This window comes from Taudactylus pleione, unplaced genomic scaffold (assembly GCF_031769625.1).
Source record: "Taudactylus pleione unplaced genomic scaffold, aTauple2 ptg000012l, whole genome shotgun sequence".
In the NCBI taxonomy this organism is placed as follows: domain Eukaryota; kingdom Metazoa; phylum Chordata; class Amphibia; order Anura; family Myobatrachidae; genus Taudactylus; species Taudactylus pleione.
Window position 1 is genome coordinate 19,609,009 of NW_028284415.1, and position 23,774 is coordinate 19,632,782.

General features: G+C 41.1%; 1 protein-coding gene across 1 annotated transcript; it reads left to right on the forward strand.

Moving 5' to 3' along the window:
* The first annotated feature begins 17,812 nt into the window (after nt 1–17,812).
* Nucleotides 17,813–20,818, forward strand: LOC148542513 (E3 ubiquitin-protein ligase TRIM39-like). The gene has a single exon (XM_088468477.1). It carries the CDS (start codon nt 17,813–17,815, stop codon nt 19,316–19,318), a length of 1,506 nt encoding a protein of 501 aa, XP_088324603.1. The 3' UTR covers nt 19,319–20,818.
* The last annotated feature ends 2,956 nt before the right edge of the window (nt 20,819–23,774 follow it).

Consider the following 23,774-nt stretch of genomic DNA (forward strand, 5'->3'; position numbering starts at 1 on the left):
ACATATCTCACTGAATTGTGCAGGCTGCATGTTCGGGTGTGTTTGGCTGCAGTCAGACACAGGGAACACAGGGGAAACTCGATCACATACACCATCAAAAAACACGATTCAGCAAAACACAATACTGGTAAATGTGAGCGTTTCAGCTGTCAAAAGTCCTCTTCTGTTTCAGTGATGCTGTTAGTGTTTAAACTCAGGCAATCTCAGACCAGACACAATTCTTAGTAAATTTGCCCAATAGTGTGACTCTGTCATCTTGTTTTACTTGTGTTTGTTTACCATACATCTACAGATATGTGGATTTCTACAGGTTCAGTGCTAGAATAATAAACCAGTCAATGGGTAAGTAAGAACAAATACATTCTTTCATAAAAGAAAGGTGTGTGCCTTTGTAATGCATTGTTCTTACACTCTGACTCATACTTTCAGTGATGGAAGCTCTGAATCTTACACATGAGCAGCATGGAAATATATATCTTGTAAGAAAGTAGTATGTCAACAGTTATAATGTGCACAGCGTAATCCCGTAGGCATAATGCCAACTCAGTATTAATGCTACTTGTGGACAACGTGATCCTGACGGCATAATGCCAACTCCATTCTAATGCTACTTGTACACAGCATAATTCTGACGGCATAATGCCAACTCTGTGCTAATACTACTTGTACACAGCGTAATCCCGATGGCATAATGCCAATTTGGTAATAATGCTACTTGTGGGCAGCGTAATCCCGATGGCATAATGTCAACTCAGTACTTATGCTACTTGTGGACTTAATGCATTTTATTCATGATGACATTATAGCTTTAAACATGATGCTTTAACTGCCAGCACAGTTAAAATGCTTTAAATAGCATTAGTACTGCATTGGCATTATGCCATTGCAATTACGATGCTCACATTCTTGCCATCAACAATGCGTAGCAGTCCCATTTTAGGTGTGGACAGTTTCTGTAGCTCTAAAAGCATAAACTAATCAGGAAGAAGTAGAATATGCCTGACTTGAATGCAGACTAAAGATCTGGAGAATTCCTTAACTCAAACCCGGAACATCATACTTTTAGCTGGCATCCATATGCAATATGTGTGTGGGAGAATCGTAGCACTGCCATCATGTCATTATAGTATCCCCCCGCTGTTCAAAACCACAATTTGCAGCATTGTACAGTGTGGTAGCAGAGCCATGAGGACATAATTCAATGTGAATTACATCACCCAACACCTGTCCATTGCAATCAGGAAGTCGGTGGCATGAAGGAGACAACCTATGAGTAACCTAGAGAAATGTCTTCTCTACTCAGCAGAAGGAGGCTGGTATGGTGTGTACTAGCCTTATTTGCCCTTCTGTTCCTATGAAAATAATATATTAGGCAGATGAGGTTCCATCTGTGCACATTTCTGGCTGCTTGTTTTTTGCTTGCACCTCTGCTGCTGCAGGCAAAAATAGATGGGCTTTTCATGCCTGAATAACCCACATGGTATTAGTATTAGGTTGTGATTGAATCTCACAGCTAATTGAATCTGCCCACATATCTTGTAATCACACGGGGCGTACACAGCAGGTCAGCAGGACATGTCTTAACTGAGCCAACAGAAAATGCTCTATCCATATTACATGACGATGTATTACAGTATTGCAGATTCTTATTGTATCTCTGTCATGCTGTCTGATTGGAAAATACAATGGACATCATGTTGGAAAGCTAGATGAGACAGCACAAGAAATCCTAACACCATCAATTCCTTAAAGAAAATTTATGGGGCTGATTTAGAGTTGAATGTAAAAGATTATCTTTTTTGAGTGCCCTCTGGCATGAAAGGGGTAAGAGATGGGTGTGGGAGGTGAGAGAAAAAGAAAAGTAAGAAACTTCAAAAGTAGAGAAGTAGAATTAAAAAGCTGGAAGAGGATGGGAAGAGACAGAGATTTTATTGAAGGGGGCTGCTGGGACGTGTTAGATTGAGTTAAAGCAATGTGTTGAAAAATCTATCAGATCTTTGTTACCTATTACTTAAATGGCAGTGATTAGTACATTACAGACAATGAACAGTGGGCAAAGTGACTGGTGAGGAGGGAGAGGAGGCAGGAAGACATTACTCTTCCCTGTCCCTCCCCCACCACCAGGCATGTTTCCTCTCATTACACATCCTGTGATGGCAAAATTGTTTAGAGATTAAATGGAAAATTGAGATAGTGTATGGGAAAGCGAAATTACAGTAATTCCGTGCACTGCTGGAGAAATCTGAGATATCTCCATGGTATCCTGTTCTCTGAATGAATTGAAAAGATGAAAAGTCCTGTTATGACATAGGGAGGGTGAAAAGGGCTTTTAATTTCATGAATAGAACCCAAAGGGGAAAGAGATGTCTGGAAATACATTTCTCATTGAAGGAAAAGGATAAGAATTAATTTACATATAAAAGTCTGTTAGGGCATATGTGAATTTGTGTTATGGCAATACCTTTAACATGAAAATCAACTACTCGAGACATTTAGAGTGGTGAGTTGTGTTTATTTTACAATAAGCAAAACAAGATTAATTAGCAAACAAACTAAAGCTGGGTACACACCATTTGGTGGTGTGACCCAGCGACGGTGCAATGCAATGTAATGATACATTGCACACAACATATGCACTGCATGATTTGGTGTATGATGGTACCATGTGTCATTACATGTTACACTGCACTGCATCATTCTTTGTGTCATCCCATCTGCCATGCAGCACAGCAGATGGGACAATTTGAATAATGACCATCATAAACAATGAATAGGGCATACACACTACACAACATTGACTTGGAGGAGAGGTGTTGGGAATTTGTGTTAAATTCTATGATGTTTATACTAAATTACAACTATTTTTGTTTTGATTAAGGTATTTTTCTCCAGACACATGGGACCACCAGGGGCACCTTGTTTGCCCGTAGCTTTTCCAACCTATATATGGGTCTTTTTGAAGAGCAATAATTATGGGGGGAACATATGGGTCTATTTGAAAAACAATATATATGAGGAGGCAAACTTGGTGCTCTATGGCAGGTGTATTGATGATCTATTTATTATTTGGAATGGGGGTCTTGATTCTGTTTCTTCTTTTATGCCTTATCTTAATTCTAAAAACTTTGGTTTATGCTTTACTCACACTGTTCACTCTAAGCACATTAACTTGCTAGATATCGCCTTTACAATTGGGCAATTTTGTATCTACAAAGACCTACCAGAGAGAGGTCAACTGAAACAGCTATTTGAACTATTCTAGCTGTCATTACCCAAAATCTAAAAATAATATCCCCAAAGGACAATATTCAAGTGTGAAGTACAAGTGTCTGCATATGAGGGATTTTCGGTAAAAAGCTAGGGAACTCACATTTGCTTTTCTGGAACAAGGATACCCAGCAAGTTTGTTATCTCAAGCATATAACAATGTGGAGTCCCTTGAAACAGATATATTATCTAAAAAAGGCAATACTCAGAATAGATGGGACCAGGGTGAATCACGTATACTGCCCTTTATTTCAAAACATAATAATTTTCTTTATCTGCTCAGAACAAACATTAAGAAGAACTTCAAGTGGTGCCATATTTGGGGGACAAACCATTGGTGATTTTCCGTAAAGCTAAGAACCTTAGAAATCCCCTATACCCAAGTTTCTTTGGGAACCAGAAAGAGTATAATTGTAAGGAAGGAAAACTAATTTGGTTGCCGATTAGACCGAATGGGTACTACAAAGTGGTAAACTTTCATGTATAACCTGCAAGTTTATTAAATATAGAACTGAATTCCATTTATCTTCATTAAACACTAGATATGATATTGAGAAGTATATTAATTGCCAAATGATTGACGTTATTTAATTACATGCATATGTGACAAACAAAACATTGGGCAGATGATTAGAAGCCTTAACATGAGATTTTGGAACATAGGAAGAAGAACACTATTAGGGCAGTTTTTTCTATCAGTGCAGGGTATCGAACATATACTGTAGATCCAACAAAAAAGGGGGTGATAGATTTAATCAGCTATTCAAAAGAGAAGCCTCTTGGATCTTGCCCTTGGAACATTAACACCAAATGGGTTAAATTAAACTATAGAAATCAATTGTGCATATATATATATATATATATATATATATAAGTTTCATATCAAGATTTTCTGCTTTGTTGCTTCTATTTGGTTTAATTGGGGGTATTATTAAGATTAGTGACACTATAAACTTCAAATGAAGATAAAAAACTAAACTATGTATGATGCTGTGTTGGTGTATTGTACCCATAACCTTTGGTCTCTGATATACTGATGTTGAGCCGTTTATATTTATATCCTGATAGGCATAATTCTTTCATGGGATCTCTGTTATATTGAATCTGTATTCATAGGTGTTTATTGTGTATCCTGATACTAAGGCTCCATTCCATCACCTTATTAGCCTAGACTTTACATATATTGATGGACCGTTCTACGTCTCTATTTTGAGCATATGAAAATTCAGAAAAAATATTGGGGTTTGGACCTGGGACCCTATATTACTAATTATTACTTACTTTAAAAGTTCTAAGAAAAATGTTGGGTCCAATAACAAGCAATACACTGTGTATTATTGGTGTCTCTGTTTGTCATAAACATAAAACAAGATTGTAAACTGTAATAGGACCCCAACTTCATATAAGTCTTCAAAACATATCTTTTAGTTGGCATTAATATTTTCTCCTGCCAACCCACATTATCTATATTAGTGCTATCAGTTCATACCTTTGTTATCTAAAATAGTATTGCTCTTTTCAATAATAAAGTCTATTCTTTCTAAAGGGCTGTCACACATGTCAAGTCAATCTGATTTATATGTTCCATACAATCATGCATATCTGTGTAACTGCTGAATCCTCCTTACGACTATATCATCTTCCACCCTTTGTATCTACAGATATATATGGTAGATTACAGGAGTTAGCATTTTATATATATAAATATATATATATGAGTATGATCAATGACAGACTCTTTAGGAGTGACCACTGCCATACACCTCCAATTTGGAATTTATGTTCGAACTCTGGCATAGCCTGGGTTGGCACCGAAGTGTAAAAGGGGGTCTGTCCCAGATCTGATCCGGGTTGGAAACATGTTCCAAATCCCGGGTCAGAGGGGTAAAAGGGGTATCAGGGGGGGCACAGGCTCATTCACCCTCCAATATTCTCTGTTGTGCTATTGACTTTTTAGTACTATAACCCTACACTTAATAAATGCCTTGCTAAGATACAATACTTTCACTTAAATGCTGCAATTTGGGACGCAATAGATCAGTTCCCTGTTAGCAGTCCCTAACACTATTTTACTTTATCTATGTCATTCACAAACAAAAATAGAAAGGTCACACCAAAGGAAACCTAAATATAAATTTATGCAAAATACCCTTTATTTATGCATATATTTTTAAAAAATTCTTTTGTCAAAAAACGGATATTGCTTTGGGGTGCTAATCCAGGACTAATAACAGTAATTATTACAAACAGAGAAAAGTAGTCCTTACAATGGATTGCACTTATATTTGCATACACATAGAATTACTTAAAACTTAACCTCTAATTGGTATTATTTAAATGGACAAACATTTATTATAACAAATTCCAGCAAAATAAAACTACTAAAAACAGTAGGAATTTTTTTTCTTAAATAAGGCTGCGATATGTCTCAGTGTCCCGTTCGGAATCAGTATGATATACCACCGGCCGCAAGGCCGGTGGTTCAAATCCTGGCAGCAGCAGCCCGACTCAGGTGGAAATCCCAAATGTCGGAAGGTAAGTATAAACTAACCTATTCTACCCCCTAACCCTCCCTTAGGGGTGCCTAACCCTAACCTCCCACCCAAGTGCCTAACTCTAATCCCCCCTCTATGTGCCTAAACCTAACCCTTCTTCCCTGCCGCCTAAACCTAAGTCCCCGGGGGGGTGCCTAATCCTAACCCCCCCCCGGGGGTGACAACCCTAACCCCCCTTCCCCTAGCCTGACCCTAACTTCCCAGGGGGGACCCTAAACCTAAATCCCCCCCGGGAGCCCTAAACCTAACCTTCCCCACCCCGCGGCTGTCCGCGGCCAGCACCCGGCATCCCTTCAATCGGGATGCCGGGGGCGCTGGTCTCCCGGCGTAGGTAAAGTGACAGGCGTCGAGATTTCGATGCCTGTCATTTAACCCTTGCTGGGATTCAGCAGTCAGGAGGCCAGCGGTCGGCATTGCGTCCGCCGGCTTCCCGTCCCGTTCCATAATAATGCTGTACTTATAGAGTGCTAGATAATAATTATAATCATGAATATATATGTATACAGGTTATTAGCAGGTAAAATATCAAAGGTAGTATGTAGAATATAAAGTATCAGAAATAGCAATGGAATATATAAATTGCAGTAATTAGTAATCATATCTAACGGCATTCCCATTCGTTTCTAAGTAACAGAGTTAACAATACCTGCAACAAATATCTATAAATACAAGAGAAATGGCTTCATTTTATTCCCTGAATAAAGAACTATATATATGGGTTGTGGAGTGAGGAATATGTTATACACTTGTCTGATTATATATTTCAATTAAATCCTGGCTGTTAATACATATTTATGATTATAGACTAACATGAAGGACCGTGAAATTATAATGCCTTCACAACTAAGTGGGGGGAAAAAAAGCCACTCTTGCATGAAGCATGATACATTACTTGCAGAGATAAGATACAACTGTTTCAAAGTGTACACGTAGCTCTGAATATGAAACAATGTATCTCATTATAGGTCTGCTGCTGTGATATACACCACTGATTATAAAGTCAGTGAGGATGTTTGCTTAATAAAATAATTTTTATTTAACCTGAAACATATATTCCATTGCTATTTCTGATACTTTATATTCTACATACTACCTTTGATATTTTCCGTGCTAATAACTTGTATACATATACATGATTATAATTATTATCTAGCACTCTATAAGTACAGCATTATAATAGAACGGGACACTGAGACATATCGCAGACTTATTAAAAAAAAATGTCCTACTGACCACAACCTAACCCTAAACCCCCCGTGGTGCCTAAATCTAAACCTCACCCCCCCCTGCACTCAAAGCTAACCCGGCCCGCTATACTCACATTCGGGATGTCGGCTGTTGGAATTCCGGTGTCAGCATCTCAACTGATGTCAGGATTTTGGCGCCGGTGTTCTGGTCGCAGGTCGGGATTCCGGCATTGGGATTTCAACAGACGGCACCCTGTGCGGAGGTAAATTAACTACATCCCATACAAAAAACTGTATATTTAGTGCAATTACCTTCACAAAGTACAATTTCCTATTTGTATAGTGGAGTGAACGCCATACACACATCAAGCATATAGTTTGTTAACACACTTCCTTTTGTTGGTACTTTTAACTTAGATATTTCTATCAAACATGTGAGACTACACAGATTTTAGCTATTTTATCAAAACGTTTAACAGTTCTGGCAGTTTAAATATAAGGAAATGAGAGTTATCAAAAACAAGTATTCAAGCAACCAGACTATGCACTTAATTTACCTTATCTGAATTCGGTGTATCAACACAGATGGTTTAAGATATCGAACAAATTGTTCTTACCTTTTTTGATGCATCTTTCCACCCTTGTTGACACTCTGAAATCAGTGTGTCTATGAAAGAGGGATGAGAATGTTTTCCCCAAGACCCCAATAATTCGAATTGTCTGATCAGCTAACTTGGGGTCTGATTCAGTACCGATCGCAGCTGCGAATTTGCACATAATGCAGTTGCAGAAATATGCCGGCATAAAGACGCTCACTACTGCTTTCTCATATCCGTCCAATATCGTAACCATTGGTACCATCGACACCACATCAGCCACACAGCATTTACAACAGATCTGTCCAACCACAGACACTTCAAGTCTACACGCACGCAGTGAGCTTTCATGTTGCGTATGAATCACAGTGGCTAATTTATGCACACCCAGTAAATGGCATTCAAATGGACCGACACGCCCCTGTCACCACCCCCAAATGCTGTCACTCACTTTGCGATGCATTCCATTGTGCATCCATAGTCCAGGGGCTAGGTATCTATAATGGGTGCAGGGTGTGCGGGGTACATGGGCCCTTGGGGGCCCACACCACACACCCTGCACCCATTAGTCTTGTCAAAGTCAAATAATTGGATATGATCGCTGTACAATTATTATCTGACGATATAGTCGTCTATGGTCGGATGATGTGTTACAAGGAAGCTACTTTGCATCGGTGCAATCCAATGCGCACAAATGCGAATCCACAATACACATACACTGACGCACATAACGCACACACACACACACATATATATATACACACATAGAGATTCATATGTATACGTACATACATACACATAGACGCTCATATGCATATTCACATACATACAGACACATATTCGCTATTTCAATACACAGACACAGATATGCGATTGCATACAAATAAAATGGTTCCCACACATTATAGTTAATAACCAGAGTTATTAAAAGGTATTGTTAGCTAATAATTATGATGTGAGATGTACTTAAAAGAGATCTAAGGTTCAGAATACAGTGGACATGTCATGTTTGGTATTATACTAAATCCCTGTTTATTTGCAGACATACGCTTCTATCAGCAAAGTAGTCGCATCATGTGTCCGCTAGTTATGGATGATAGGGAGTTATTGAGTAGAATGTTATAACTTGTATGCAGTGTTGTAGCCAGTTTTAGCCAGTTGTTCGGCGGGAAGCTACACAATGTGACCGTTGGGACTGAGTCATACCCCTGATGACACCATATAAATTGACCAATGACCAGAAGCAAGAACCAATGAGAACCTGTCAATTTGTCCCTTTGTTAACTCTGAAACCTGTAAGGTATATAGGCTGTGTCCTGAGCTCAGTGTACAGACATTTTCTTGCGACCGCAGACTTCTGGATTGATGACTGTATACTGGGACCAGTGCGCATGCGTATGTATCGGGCTGTACTGTTTTCATTGCTTTTTACTCTAATTGTTAAATCTTACATCGTGTTACCCCTTTTTACATAAATAACTTTTTGTGCTTTGGAACCACACGATTGTACTGGAAAGCAATTCTTTCTTAAGCAACTTGCAGTGCTAAATAGCAACTTATAGGAATCAATAGTCTTATACTTACATGTCCGTAGTTCTGTGCTGCAGCGCCAAGCTGTTGCTGCAGAGCAGCAAAAATCACTGGGAAAATGGTGGCAGACATTTTCTTGGTGACCCGCGCATGCGCAGTACTGCTGTCCCCGGGAAAATGGAGCAAGTGCCATTTTCCCGGAGAGCCACACATGCACAGTAGATTCTGACACTAAGATAGAATCTACTGCACCCGGGGCACAGCAGCACCGTCGGAGATATGAGGGGAACCGCACTGAGGGCCTGATTCAGAGTTGGGAATAGAGAGAGATATCTCTCTCAACTGGTCATCTTGGTGAAACCATGCTGCACTGCAGGTGGGGCAGATTTAAAATGTGCAGAGAGATTTAGATTTGGGAGGAGTGTTTCCAAACTGACATCTACATTGTAGAGTAATAATAAAGCTGTGCAGTATTTGTGGGCTACATGCAAAATCAGCCAGTATTTACCTCACATGTAAAAAATGTATGTATTTACACCCCTTGCATTGCAATATGGTTTGTTCAGGTTCACAGTTGAGAGAGATATCTCACTCTGGGCCTGATTCAGAGCCGGACGCTATTTGCGGACGCTCGTTCAGAAAAAGGGGCTGGCTATTTAAATTGAGCGCTCGCTCTTTGCGGTCTGTTGACGCCTCTATGTCTGTACGAGCGAACGAAACATGCGCTCGCTATTTTGAAAAAACGCCCCCCGGACCGCTCGCATCATACGTCATCTCCGCTATTTATTAGATTAATCGAGTACATCGAAAGGTGTATGAACTGCTTGCTATTCTTGTGGTAGCATTTTCCTACCGCAATCATGCGAGCAGTTCAGGCTAAAAGACAACCAACTGACGTGGTCGATGACGCTGCTTTGTTAATTATGCACACCCTTAAAACGCCCGTTTTGACCGTTTGGCACACCTGCGTTCGGATCTCCACTCCCCGTTTTCAAGCACCTTCCCCTGTTACCACCCACAAACGCCTCATTCTGTCACTCAAATTAGCAGGCATTCGCTATTTTGCGAACACACGAATTCTGACCGCACTGACTGGTTCGTGCATGCGTATTACAACCCATAGGCATGAGCAGATAAGCGAACATCGCTCGGAACGAACGAGCGGCCGCTTACGAGCGGCTCTGAATCAGGTCCTCTATTCCCAACTCTGAATCAGGCCCTAAGTATGCACACGGACCCCCTCCTCTGTTAAAATGCCCGTTTGCAAACCAATCACTGCGCACGTGCAGTGTGGCTTATAGGCATGTGTGATAATAAACAATTGCTCAATGTGCATCCGTAATCGCACTTGCGTACGCTACTGAATCAAACCCTTGGAGTTCCAAAGTCCAAAAGATTTATTCGTACAAATAAATACAAAGAGTACCGCCAATACAATGCGCGGTTGGTACAAACACAAGGCTTCTAGTCTGAATGCACTGACTTGCAGAGTCAGTGTGGTACAATTTATACACAGAAAACTATATAGGAGTAACATTAGAAATACACAGTACAAGTAAGATAACCTGGTCACTACACAATAGGTTACAGTTAAAAACAATGCATTTGGTCAAGCTTCCAACTTCCTTCCCGAGTCATGTAACTTCTTGCATGTAATTATTATCCATGTGTGCTTATGTCCTCAGGCGATCGCCACTCAGAGTAGAAAAGTGGCAGGTACATCAGTTTACAGTTAAACACAGGTTCTTATTGGAAGCATATGCATTTAACAAACAAGCCATAACTACAGGCCGCCTTGAACAATTAAATGTTCACATATCTGTGATCACCTACAAAATCAAATATATTTCCATACATGAAATTGCGGTGCAATATTTACACAGTGTTATGCGGGAAATTGTACAACGATCATAAAGAATGCAAACATTAATATACAACAATGTGTGATATTGAAAAGGAATGTTCAAGTATATGGAAAAGAGGGGATGTAATTAGATAGGGAAGCTTATGTGGGCGGTTCTGGAATCTGATAAGCTTGGCTAAAGAGGTGAGTTTTCATGGAATGCTAGAAGGTTTGGAGACTAGAGGAAAGTGTTAGGGGTATATTTACTAAAGTGAGCATTTTTAGAAATGGAGTTGTTGCCCATAGCAACCTATCAGATTAACTAGCACCTTCTAGAAGATAATAGCTAGATCTGATTGGTTGCTATGAGCAACATCTCCAATTCTAAAAACTCTCATCTTAGTAAATATACCCTTTATTGTGTGTGGGAGGGCCTTCCACAGAGTGGGTGCAGCCCAGTAAAAGTCCTGTAACCATGAAAGGAAGTTTGAAAATATAGCCTCTGCAATAATTTGAATGAGATTAAATGTCTTATTCAATACTCAAGAAATAGTCTGAGGAATTAAACCTCCTATTTGAGAATAGGTGCATTTTAATACATTTTGTTATATATATGATATATGTGTGCATTTTGTCTTGTTATTTTCTCAGCTTTGAAGGGTCACTACCAGACTGTTTATAAAGCCTTTAGTACATGATCCCTCATTACACTTCATGATTTTTCAGCACATACTTTCACATATTTGTGGGTTTACTGAGTAATTATTGTTTTATAAGTGATATTTTATAATTACTGCTTTAATATTAATAAAAGTTATATTTTAGATACACTTGGCAAGTGTGCCCCTTCTGGTGAGTCTTTTCTCTACCCATATGTACGAAATGGGTATGATATCCCGGCTGTCGGGATGCCGCTGGTCACAATACCGACAGCGGCATCCCGACAGCCAGAACCAAGTAATGGTGAGTATTTTCCCTACCCCTACCCTAACCCTCCCTCCCCGGTGCCTAAACCTAATCCTCCCTTCCTAGTGCCTAAACCTAACCTACCCATCCCCGCACCCTAATCCTAACCTAACCCTCCCCCTAATGCCTAAACCTAACACCACTACCTAATGCTACCGTCCCCCTGTAGCCTGATACTTACCCTTCGGGATCCCGACTTGTCTGGATTTCTGTGCCGGTAATTAAACTGATGGCATCCCACACGCCGGGATGTCGACTACATCCCATATGTACTAACATGTTTACTCATTGCACCGCACCGCGCACGCACGCACGCACGCACGCACAGCATATATATATATATATATATATATATATATATAGGGCCCTTAATTCCTTTTATATTATATCAGTGGTATCTATTTTGTATGACTATATTGCTACTGTATTAGTCTCCTCTCTTTTTAAACACATTTATACATTTGTCATGTCTCTTGTTTATTTTGTTCATTGTGTTTATGTATGTGTAACTTTCAAAATGTTATAAACACAATAACAAAAAAAAACTTGAATTGTGGATAGCACCAATAACATCTAAGGCAGTGGTTCCCAAACTGTGTGCCGTGGCACCCTGTGGTGCCTTGGGACACTTGCAGGGGTGTTTCAGGTTGGTGGTCCAGCAACAAATCAAATTATTTCTTGTCAATTAAATGTAAATATGTGGACAAACAGAAGCGCAAACCTGTCCACCACCATATAATTGAACTTATGAATTAAAGGTCAGCACTGAATTTCTCAATAACAAACTCTGGGCTTAGGGGGTGCCGTGGTTCAATAAAGTTTGGTAACCACTGAGTTAAGGTTAACTAGGGAAAAAGGTCTCTTTATATGAACTGCAGGAATATTGAAAAAACAAATTGCAACACTGTTTATAAAGGTGTTGAATAATGACAATATGTATCCAAATGCTTGTTTAGCGATAGTGTCCAGTTTCAGAATAACACTGTATCAGTTCATTGTCAGATGCCATAAATGATCCCAGTACTGCAGCCAATAGTATACAATAGGTATAATATATAGAATAAAGTCTGTGATAGTGTTTTTCTTTGTTATTGCAGTTTTAAAGAAGCAGTGGGTGTATTTCAGTAATGACACGTTTTCCGGTTGTAAAGCATTATAAGAGCAGTACCTTTATTAGTCTCCCTTGTTAATGTATTGTGCCTCTCTCTTGGCTGCCCAGCTGTCCGCAGGTTGAAGCTGCATTGCATAATAGTAATAATAATAATAATAACTGAAAGCTGAGATTTAATTTTCAGCTTCCGTTAATTACAAATAAGAAAAAAAGTTTAAAAATAGATACATTTAAAAAAAAAGTAAAACAAAAAATATGAAAACCTTAATATTAACAAAAAAACATGCTTTATTCGAAGAATAAAGTTTTTTTTAAATGATTTTAATCTGTTACTGCCATCCTGACACAGTTTAAATAAGCTTCTCATTTTTGCAGGTAATAGGACTTAGTAAATCTACACTAATAAAATAAGAATGTTGTGTCTGTCGGATTGTTCCAAATTGGTGCAGAATCTACTGAACAGATTTAATGAACACTGCATCACTTTGTAGTGGACAGTCCTGGAAATAATCTGCACTTTGTTTTATCTCCATCCGTAAAGTTAAAGCTGTGCAATAACAAAAACAAGATTTATAGACATCATCAATGTAAGAGATAGGTGTGGCACCATGCTCGCAGCCGGTAAGGGGTGGGGGGAGAGGTGCTTTGGGCCTCGGTCACTTGAATAGGATAGGCTACATAGCAGTCTGTGCACAGGGCTGTGAACATTGGTGTGAGTGGTGGGTGAATAGGAGAGGCTACATAGCAGTCTGTGCCCAGGGCACACAGTGACATTGGTGTGAGTGGTGGGTGAATAGGAGAGGCTACATAGCAGTCTGTGCCCAGGGCACACAGTGACATTGGTGTGAGTGGTGGGTGAATAGGATAGGCTACATAGCAGTCTGTGCACAGGGCACACAGTGACATTGGTGTGAGTGGTGGATGAATAGGATAGGCTACATAGCAGTCTGCGTACAGGGCACACAGTGACATTGGTGTGAGTGGTGGATGAATAGGATAGGCTACATAGCAGTCTGTGCATAGGGCACACAGTGACAGTGGTGTGAGTGGTGGGTGAATAGGATAGGCTACATAGCAGTCTGTGCACAAGGCACACAGTGACATTGGTGTGAGTGGTGGATACATAGGATAGGCTACATAGCAGTCTGCACAGGGCACACAGTGACATTGGTGTGAGTGGTGGATAAATAGGATAGGCTACATAGCAGTCTGTGCACAGGGCACACATTGACAGTGGTGTGAGTGGTGGGTGAATAGGATAGGTTACATAGCAGTCTGTGCACAGGGCACACAGTGACATTGGTGTGAGTGGTGGATAAATAGGATAGGCTACATAGCAGTCTGCACAGGGCACACAGTGACATTGGTGTGAGTGGTGGATGAATAGGATAGGATACATAGCAGTCTGCACAGGGCATACAGTGACACTGGTGTGAGAGGTGGGTGACTAGGATAGGCTACATAGCAGTCTGTGCACAGGGCACACAGTGACATTGGTGTGAGTGGTGGATGAATAGGATAGGCTACATAGCAGTCTGTGCACAGGTCACACAGTGACATTGGTGTGAGTGGTGGGTGAATAGGATAGGCTACATAGCAGTCTGTGCACAGGGCGCACAGTGACATTGGTGTGAGTGGTGGGTGACTAGGATAGGCTACATAGCAGTCTGTGCACAGGGCACACAGTGACATTGGTGTGAGTGGTGGGTGAATAGGATAGGCTACATAGCAGTCTGTGCACAGGGCACACATTGACAGTGGTGTGAGTGGTGGGTGAATAGGATAGGTTACATAGCAGTCTGTGCACAGGGCACACAGTGACATTGGTGTGAGTGGTGGGTGAAGGCATTGCTGCCACCAGTCTGTATAGCACTAATGTCACATGGGCCACTCCCACAACAGGGCCACTATGCAAAGCAATACAACTAGAACACCTCAAATAAAAAATGTTGGCAGCAGTGATTTCATTGAGGGCGAAGCCGTGGGCAACACCTAGTACAATATAGAAATGTAAAAAGCGTGAGTATAAAATAGCACTTGAATAAATGAGTCAATATAGCCATCTACTGATACAAGTTGTTATTGCAGCTAATGCAACAATTACTGCATGAAAATTGCTGGCTAGAGAGTAAATTGTTTGCGATACACACTATCTGTAAGGTAACATGGAGGATGATTTATGAACTGTAATACTTACACGGCATAGCACATTTCCTATATTACTACAGGTTTCTACATCCATTTCTCTATACATCTGCTGTAATTTTGAAGGAACATTTAAAAAAATAAAGGAATAAGTAACAATTTATGCTCAGCCATCAGCTCCTTCCCTACCTGTACAGACAGAAGGAGGGTGACATTGGACCCACTTCATAATGCTTCCAAGGACAGCTTGTAAAAACAGGTGATAGTTCCCAAAAACAGGGGACAATTGTGCACTCTAAACTCCATGCCACAAATACCCCCAACAGGTCATGTTTACAGGATTTGTGTCTGTGGTAGCAGGTGGGATAATTAGTGACCCAGACAAATAGATGAACTCACTTGTGCATTATAACCTTTGGGGGTACTTGAGGACTGAAGTTGAGAATCACTACTCTAAACCAAACTGGTCACTTGAGTATGGTCTCTGGAGGATGCAGAGAAAGCATACAGCAACACTGGGCACATGCCTGAAGAGTCTGTGTGGCACATTTCACTCTGCATGCAAATTTGGATACTGGAATTTGGAATTCTCTGCAATATATAAGTAAAATGGTTATTTTAGCTGTGCATCAGCTATTCTTGATAGAAAGCCTTATGTATATATTGTTCACAGGGGCAGAACTATGGGAGACAATGGAGGCGCCTGCCGCCGGGCTCCAGCTCTGAAGGGGGCACCTCCTCCATTGTCCACAATATGTTCACCCCACTTAGGGATGTAACTATGTACTATGTAACATCATGGCCCTTCACGGCACCTGAGTAACCACCATACACTAGTGGAGAGCTCCATGTCAGACCATCAGCTGCTGTCTTTGTCTATCTATAGCCTTGTCTTCATGCAAATTGCTACATTACAGTGTCAGCGGCTGTGACAGGGGGTGCACCAAATTATAACTTGCCTCCGGGCGTCTGGGATGAACTTACGCCACTGATTGTTCACTTAGTGGAAGAACAGGCACTTAGCCCACTGTATTTACCCATCATTGTTCACTGTTGCCTTAGTGTGTCTGCTACAACTGACAGTTACCACAGTGGATGACCTGTTTCAGAGATGAGACAGACAAAACACAGTTTTTCTTCCAGGGTACAGAACATGTGAATTACACTGTGTTTGTGCAGTTCTGAATGCACAGATAGGCCCATATCTGGCACTGTACTATTTTTGGCATCAGAACTGGCTGCCGGAAAGCAGGTGACCTGTTTCATGGGTTGCAACAGGCAAAACATATGCGCTATGGACTATGGGACTGATTCAAAGCTGCGACTTTGTACGTAGCGACTGCAATAATCTGCATATGCGCAGTACAGATCTTCAAACATCGGAGTTGTATGAAAACCATCAAGTTTGTGTACAACTCTAAATCATGCTCTATGTATTCTATTCCTTTAGCCACAACAGGCAAGTTACACAAGCATTTCCGAATATTTTTTCTGCAGAGGGCGATTTTGATATATATAACATTATTCTCGGGCCCAGTGCAGGCCATGTCCCCTCCATGTGATGTCACACGGGGGCGGGGCCACAATTGCTGGTGATTACAGCAATGCCCGAAGCATACTGAGGATGCTCCGGGGAGCTGTAAGGGCAGCGGTGTGACTGTCTGAAGCATCCTAAGGACACTCCAGGTGGCACTGCTGCATAGATTCTTGCTGCAGTGTGCCATTCTAGGCACCCTTCTAGCTATATGAGGCTAACAGAAAAAATCTCAGAGGGCCAAACCAAATGATTCCGGGGGCCTTATACAGCCCCCGGACCTGAGGTTTCCCATCCCGGAGCTACAGGAATGGGCACCTCGTGTTGTTATTGCTCAGGTCAGAGTCTTGGCGCTATGGGTTACCGATTTCAGATGATGGAAAAAAGCAAATGGTGGAACCGTAATATAGTAAGAAGTGCGCTTTGCAGGAGAAAGGTGACAGATTGTGTCAATACATTTATATAATTGCAAATAAGGACTGGGCTGGGGGGTAAAATGTTGGAGATGTGAATAAAGCTACTGAATGTATGTTCATCAAAGATAGAGATGGTTTAGAATATATATTTCAATAATTGTTAACTGTGTGCTGCTACACACTAATACATTATACACACAGAGTTGTCACCAAGCCATCAAGTAGGGGGCTACAAGGTGACAGCCAGCATGGGACACTGCATTTCAGGGCAACAAATGTCCCAAAGTGGGTGGTGCAAGGCAAAACAACCTGATATTTAACCTCTATATTGTGTATCAGTCAATAGAAAGCATTTTGTACTATACAGAGGTCCCTATTGTAGAATAGTATTGTAGTCACCATGATCTACTGTATGTTATGTACAGAGAATATTAGATTGCTTTCTGAATGTTATATCCAACCTTCTAGAACACAGTTATTGTGACTTTTAAATGTAGTTGCATTAATACTGTATGTACTACAAAAGGGACATTTCTGGTGAAATATAATTCATGAAGGTGAGGTCTGACTGACAGGTCAGACTCACCCAGATTTGGAATAAGGTAAAACTAGCTCCACTAGATATTTGAGATACTTCCAGTTTGTCTGCAATATTTCTAGTGATGGCGTCTGCTGATGTGAGAGAAAAGCTGATCTGCTCCATTTGCCTAAACGTCTGTTCGGATCCTATACACCTGGACTGTGAGCATTACTTCTGCTGGGCCTGTATTAAGAATGTGTTGGATAAGCAGGATGAGCCTGGAATGTATACCTGTCCTGACTGCAGAGCAGAGATTCAGGAGTATCCAGCATTGGAGAGAAGCTACTCCGTGTGTGACGAGACTGATATGTTCTGTACTTACTGCATTCACTCTCCTGTACCTGCTGTTATATCCTGTCTGCACTGCAAAGCTCATCTGTGTGATAATCACCTAGGAGTACACGAAACGTCAGAAGAACATGTCTTAACTGAACTGAATGTTTTATGCTGTAAGGAAGTCAGCATGAATTACTGCTCGGGAGATGCTGCCTCTATCTATGTAAACTGCAGCCTGTCAGAAGAACATGAAGTACACCAGGGAGAACAGCTCAATCAGGCATCAGAGGGGCAGCAGAAAATACTGAGACATGTCCTGGAGAAACTGACCACAAAGAGAGAGGAGACTGAGAAAAGAGTCCAGAATCTACAGGAGCGCAGGAGGGAAGTACAAGAAAAAGCAGCCGGTGTGACAGAGAGAGTCGCTGGACTGTTCACAGACACCAGAGCACAACTGGATGACCTAGAGAAGAGAGTACTGAGTGACATATCCCGGCAGGAGGAGCAGATTTCACTCTCATTCTCTGATCAGATCCAGCAGTTGGAAATAAAGAAGAATGACCTGTGTAGAAAGATGCGTCTCATTGAGGAACTGTGTAACATGACTGATCCAATGACTGCCTTCCAGGGATGGAAGTTAATCAAAGATGAATTTGTTGAGACAGAGAAAGGACATAATGACGACACTGAGATAAATGCTATAAGAGATCTGGATGAGGGTCTGATATCAGTGACTTTACACTCTGCTTTATCTGACATGGTCACTGGTGTGAAAAGGGGGTTTTATGTCCAGCAGACACCAGACATCGTAATGAATGAAAACACAGCTTCTAATGATATATATCTGTCGGGTGACTTGAAAACTGCACTAGGATCAACGATAAACCAGAATCGACCCAAAACAGCAGAAAGATTTCAGTATACTCAAGTTTTAAGCACCAGGAGTTTCTCCTCAGGACATTATTACTGGGAATTAGAGACTTGTGACACTGGGAACTGGAGAGTAGGTGTGTCCTATCCCAGTATCGCTAGGAAAGGTTATCACTCAGTCATTGGATACAGTACTAAATCCTGGGGCCTGTGCAGATATTTTAATCTATATTTTGCTATTCATGACCGAAAAGTAATCCCTGTACATCAAAAGCCATCGTGTCAGAGATTAGGCATATATCTGGACTATAATGCTGGCCTACTAAGTTTTTATGAGATCCATCACCCAATAACACACTTACACACCTACAATGCCACCTTCATAGAGCCTCTTCATCTTGCACTTAGTGTATATGCAGGATGGGTAAGAATACGTAGTTAGTGCTTTTACTCTGCATAGAGAATTGGGAAGTAACTATGTTTACTTCAAATGGACTTTACAATATTTGTTTTAATTTAAGCAACAAAAAACAAATTGGAATAGTGAAGTTGTTGCAGAAGCAAATATCAGACGGATAGTTTGTTTAGAAAGGACTCTGATGTCTCTTGTTATATTACTGTTCCATGGTGAACTGATAGGCATAAAAATTCTTCTGAATATTGGCTCAGGCTACAGAATAGTCACATCCTCTGTCTGTAGAAGATGAGTAAATGTTACATGTTATTGTCATGTTACAAGTGTTCTACCATTTTTCATACAGATTTAATTACTAGGGCACTTTTGAAGACTATAGGTGCATACACACGTAACGATTTTTTGAAAGATTTAATGATAACAATGTCGTTATCGTTCAGTCGTTCAAAAAATTGTTCAGTTTCTGAGTTGTAACGATGAATGATAATTGTTCAAGCGCGCTCTGGTTTGTAATTTGTAGTTTGTAGTTCATCGTCCATTTCAGACTGTCCAACTTAATGATTTTTATTAAGGGAAGGAACATTTTTCGTTCATCATTGAAAAAATCGTTAAAAAAATCATTTACTTTTTCAAGTGTGTATGCAGCATATTAGATACAGTGCGTTACGTGTGCATGCAGCATATTAGATACAGTGCGCTACGTGTGTATGCAGCATATTAGATACAGTGTGTTACATGTGCATGCAGCATATTAGATACAGTGCCTTTACATGTGTATGCAGCATATTAGATACAGTGCGTTACGTGTGTATGCAGCATATTAGATACAGTGCATTACGTGTGTATGCAGCATATTAGATACAGTGCGTTACATGTGTATGCAGCATATTAGATACAGTGCGTTACGTGTGCATGCAGCATATTAGATACAGTGCGTTACATGTGTATGCAGCATATTAGATACAGTGCGTTACATGTGTATGCAGCATATTAGATACAGTGCGTTACGTGTGTATGCAGCATATTAGATACAGTGCGTTACATGTGTATGCAGCATATTAGATACAGAGCTGGCAGAAAGGCAGGATACCTGAGGCAACTGCAATTAGTCCAATAAGCATCTCCCATGGTACAACATGGACTGTGTTATTTACAACTGGTTCTCATCCACCACTAACCATGATGACAAATGATCATTTACTTTAGGGTGTTTTTGTTTACTTACATTCCACTTAAAGGGTCTGGAGATACTTTGGAGGAGATGTATCAAACCTTGGAAAGAGATAAAGTGGAGACAGTGTAGCAAACAATCAGCTTTTAACTTTCCTTTATCTAGCACAGTCTATTAAGTGACAGAATGACAGAAGCTGGTTGGTTGCTATGGGCAACTTCTAAGCTTTATCTCTCTCCAAGGTTTGATACATCTCCCCTTTATAAGTTATGGATCAGAACAATATTAACATTTTTGTTACATCTAAATTAATTTGAAAATGACTTATTTTTGTAATGGCATCAAAATAAACAACATTTTACCATCCTCCTCTTCCTCCTACTTTTTCTTCTTCACCTTTACTGCTTTGATAAAAAGTTGAGGTAAATGGTTTTACCTCAAGCCAGAGATTGAGTAAAACTAGAAATCAGTAATGGGAAACCGCCTTATTGCTTATCCAGAAAGAATGATAACATAAAATGCAGCTTGCAAAGTGTTAAGTTAGCGTTGTATACAGTAGTATAGAAAGACTGTAGAAATACACAGTATATACATCAGGTAACCAATAAATACTTTGCTGCAAGTAGATTCAACAGTTCAACTTTGTGGTGCTGTAAATACAGAAGACAATGGGTTTGATTGGAAGACTCCACAGCCACACTTTGTTTCTCTACTTTCTGGATCTGTGGGGCCTATTGGGCACAAATGTCACTGCTGTGAGATCTCTGCTGTGTAGCTTCTCCATCACCACTTTATGTGAATGTGCTAATGTTGTCTAGTGCAGTTCCCTCTGCTGGGCGTCTCTTAGCGTTATTAGGCTGTGCAATCTCACAATCACCACTGGTTTGGATTTACCATTTCACATGTGCAGCTTCACCATCATCACTAACTATTACTTATCTGTTCAGATGCACAACTATTTCATTGTGGGGTTAGTATTATTGATTTACAGAATCACTTCTGCATTTGTCGAGACAATGGGGCTCTACAGCAGTTTGCATTGTATATTTTGTTAAAATGTATTTATGTAGCACTAGCATATTTAGTGCTTTACAATTGCGATCAACAGTAATAAAACAAGACAAGGTATTAGCAGACAGACAATGGAGGTAAGATAATCCTGCTTGCAAGTGCTCAGGGGATTATAGGAGCCAGTCACAAAACAATGCTAATATGGGGTCACAGGGTTGTTTGAGCATAGAAAGAGAAAACATACTTCATCAGGGCCAAACACTGTCACACAATCCCATAAAAATGAGACACTCTTAAATTACACAGGTTCTGGGGCTGAAGTGCTGACTTCATACACACACTGTCACACTCTGGTAGGCTCATGAGCAGCTCAGCACTTGATAAATTCCACTCGATACAATCAAACTGTTTCAGACAACATAATCAATCCACAATCTTTCATCCTGGTAAAGCTTAGCATATGGAGATTACAAACAGCAGAAGAGGACCCTGCCACTATGGGCAGGCCGCCTTCTGTCCGGGAATGGGACTTCAGTACCGGCACCCCTTCCCCGATGGCAGCCCTGCTAGACATGGTCTTCAATGTTGGTCTGCAGACTGATTTCAGGGAGTGATACAGCGGCGAACGCAGTGACAGGGAACAATCAGATTCCTGATTATTGCAAATATGCTCATGCACCCGACTCATACTGTGCATGTGCAGTATGGGTGTGCGATCTTGCTGCATTACCACATTACTAGTGATTTTGGAAGCTATACTGAATTCTGTTCTGTAAGTTAGTCTGCTCCTGATATACTCCATTCCAAACAGTATGAGAATATGCCTGCCTGCATTGTCATTTACTCCTAATTTTCATAGTTACCCGACCGAAAGTCTTCCTCAGAGCAGTGGTGTATGGATGCCGTGTGCATACATTATGGAGAGGGACTGGGGTTATCCAGCAGCTTGGGAAGCACTGGGCATGCCCCCAGTGTGATAAAAAAAAAATTGGGGTGTGCCCAGGTGCGTAGGGAGACTCCACTGGAGCGCGAGCTCCGGGCGCTGAAGGTGTCAGAGGGCATCGAGCACTCCACCCGCTGGCTGAGGTTGGACTCCGTAAGAAGCTGTCAAATAGCAGACAGCCTGCCGGGTGCCATGCTCGTGTGTGTGACGTCAAAAACATCACACACAGGGAGAGAAGAGCTGGGATGCACCCAGGGGGGAAAAAAAGGAAAAGAGGTGTGTGCTGGCTGTCTAATTGTTGTGCACAGCACTATATAAACATAGCGGTTATATTACAGAAAACATACATATATAGTGCTGTGCACAACAATTATACTACGAGGAGCAGGAAAAGGAGCATGCAGGCCGAAGAGAAGAATGTAAGGGGTTGGCTGGAGTGATGGTTGAGGATAGATCCCCTTCAGTAAATGTACCCTGTCATCAGTTAATATGCACGTGGACATTGATTGGAAATTTGGTGAGCGACGCAACATAGCTTTAAGGGCATAGAACTGCACTTCTGCCCTCACTCCACGTCATGTCCAGGTACATTAACTGAAGGGGATCTACACACAACTCTGGTGTGACAGGGGGCTGAAGAGAAAGGAGGCCTGTGTGACAGGGTGCTGGTGTGACAAGGGGCTCAATAAAACATGGGCCTGGTGTGACAGGCAGGAGGCTGGAAAGATAAGGCAGGAGGCTGGAGAGACAGGGCAGGAGGCTGTAGGGGGGCACGAGTCTGGGTGAACCTCTGTTGTATGATGACATTGGTTACATTCCTACACAAACAGGCATCTTCCGGACCATGTGATTTTCTAAATAAAGAGTGAGTACCAACTAAAGACTGTTTGCCCAGAGAGGTTAAATTTATTTAGAGGTTCCCCATTGCAGAGAAACCACCATATAGGTAAGGTGTATTTTTATTGAGTACACACAAAACTGGATTTTATTAGCTGAATGACTTGGTTGGTTGGAATATATTTAGCTCTCTATGCCCCAGTTCAATGCTGCCCCTAATGCTATTTTTATTTCCCGTATATTTATCCCCACATGCTGGACACGCCTCTTCCCTGGCACACTTGGGGGGGTACCATAGCACGCACGTGCTCCGGGAGCCCTAGCCACACACTACACCTCTGGGTGTGGGGCACGCCCAGGCTTTGGACAGCCAGACAGGCTACACCTCGGGTTATGCAGCAACGACCCTTTTGCATGGCATGTGCACAATGCCCCACTTCCAATCTCACCTATGTTGGGAGGTATGTGAACATACTTTATATCTTCATTACTCATTTACCCTGTCAATATACTTGGGCAGC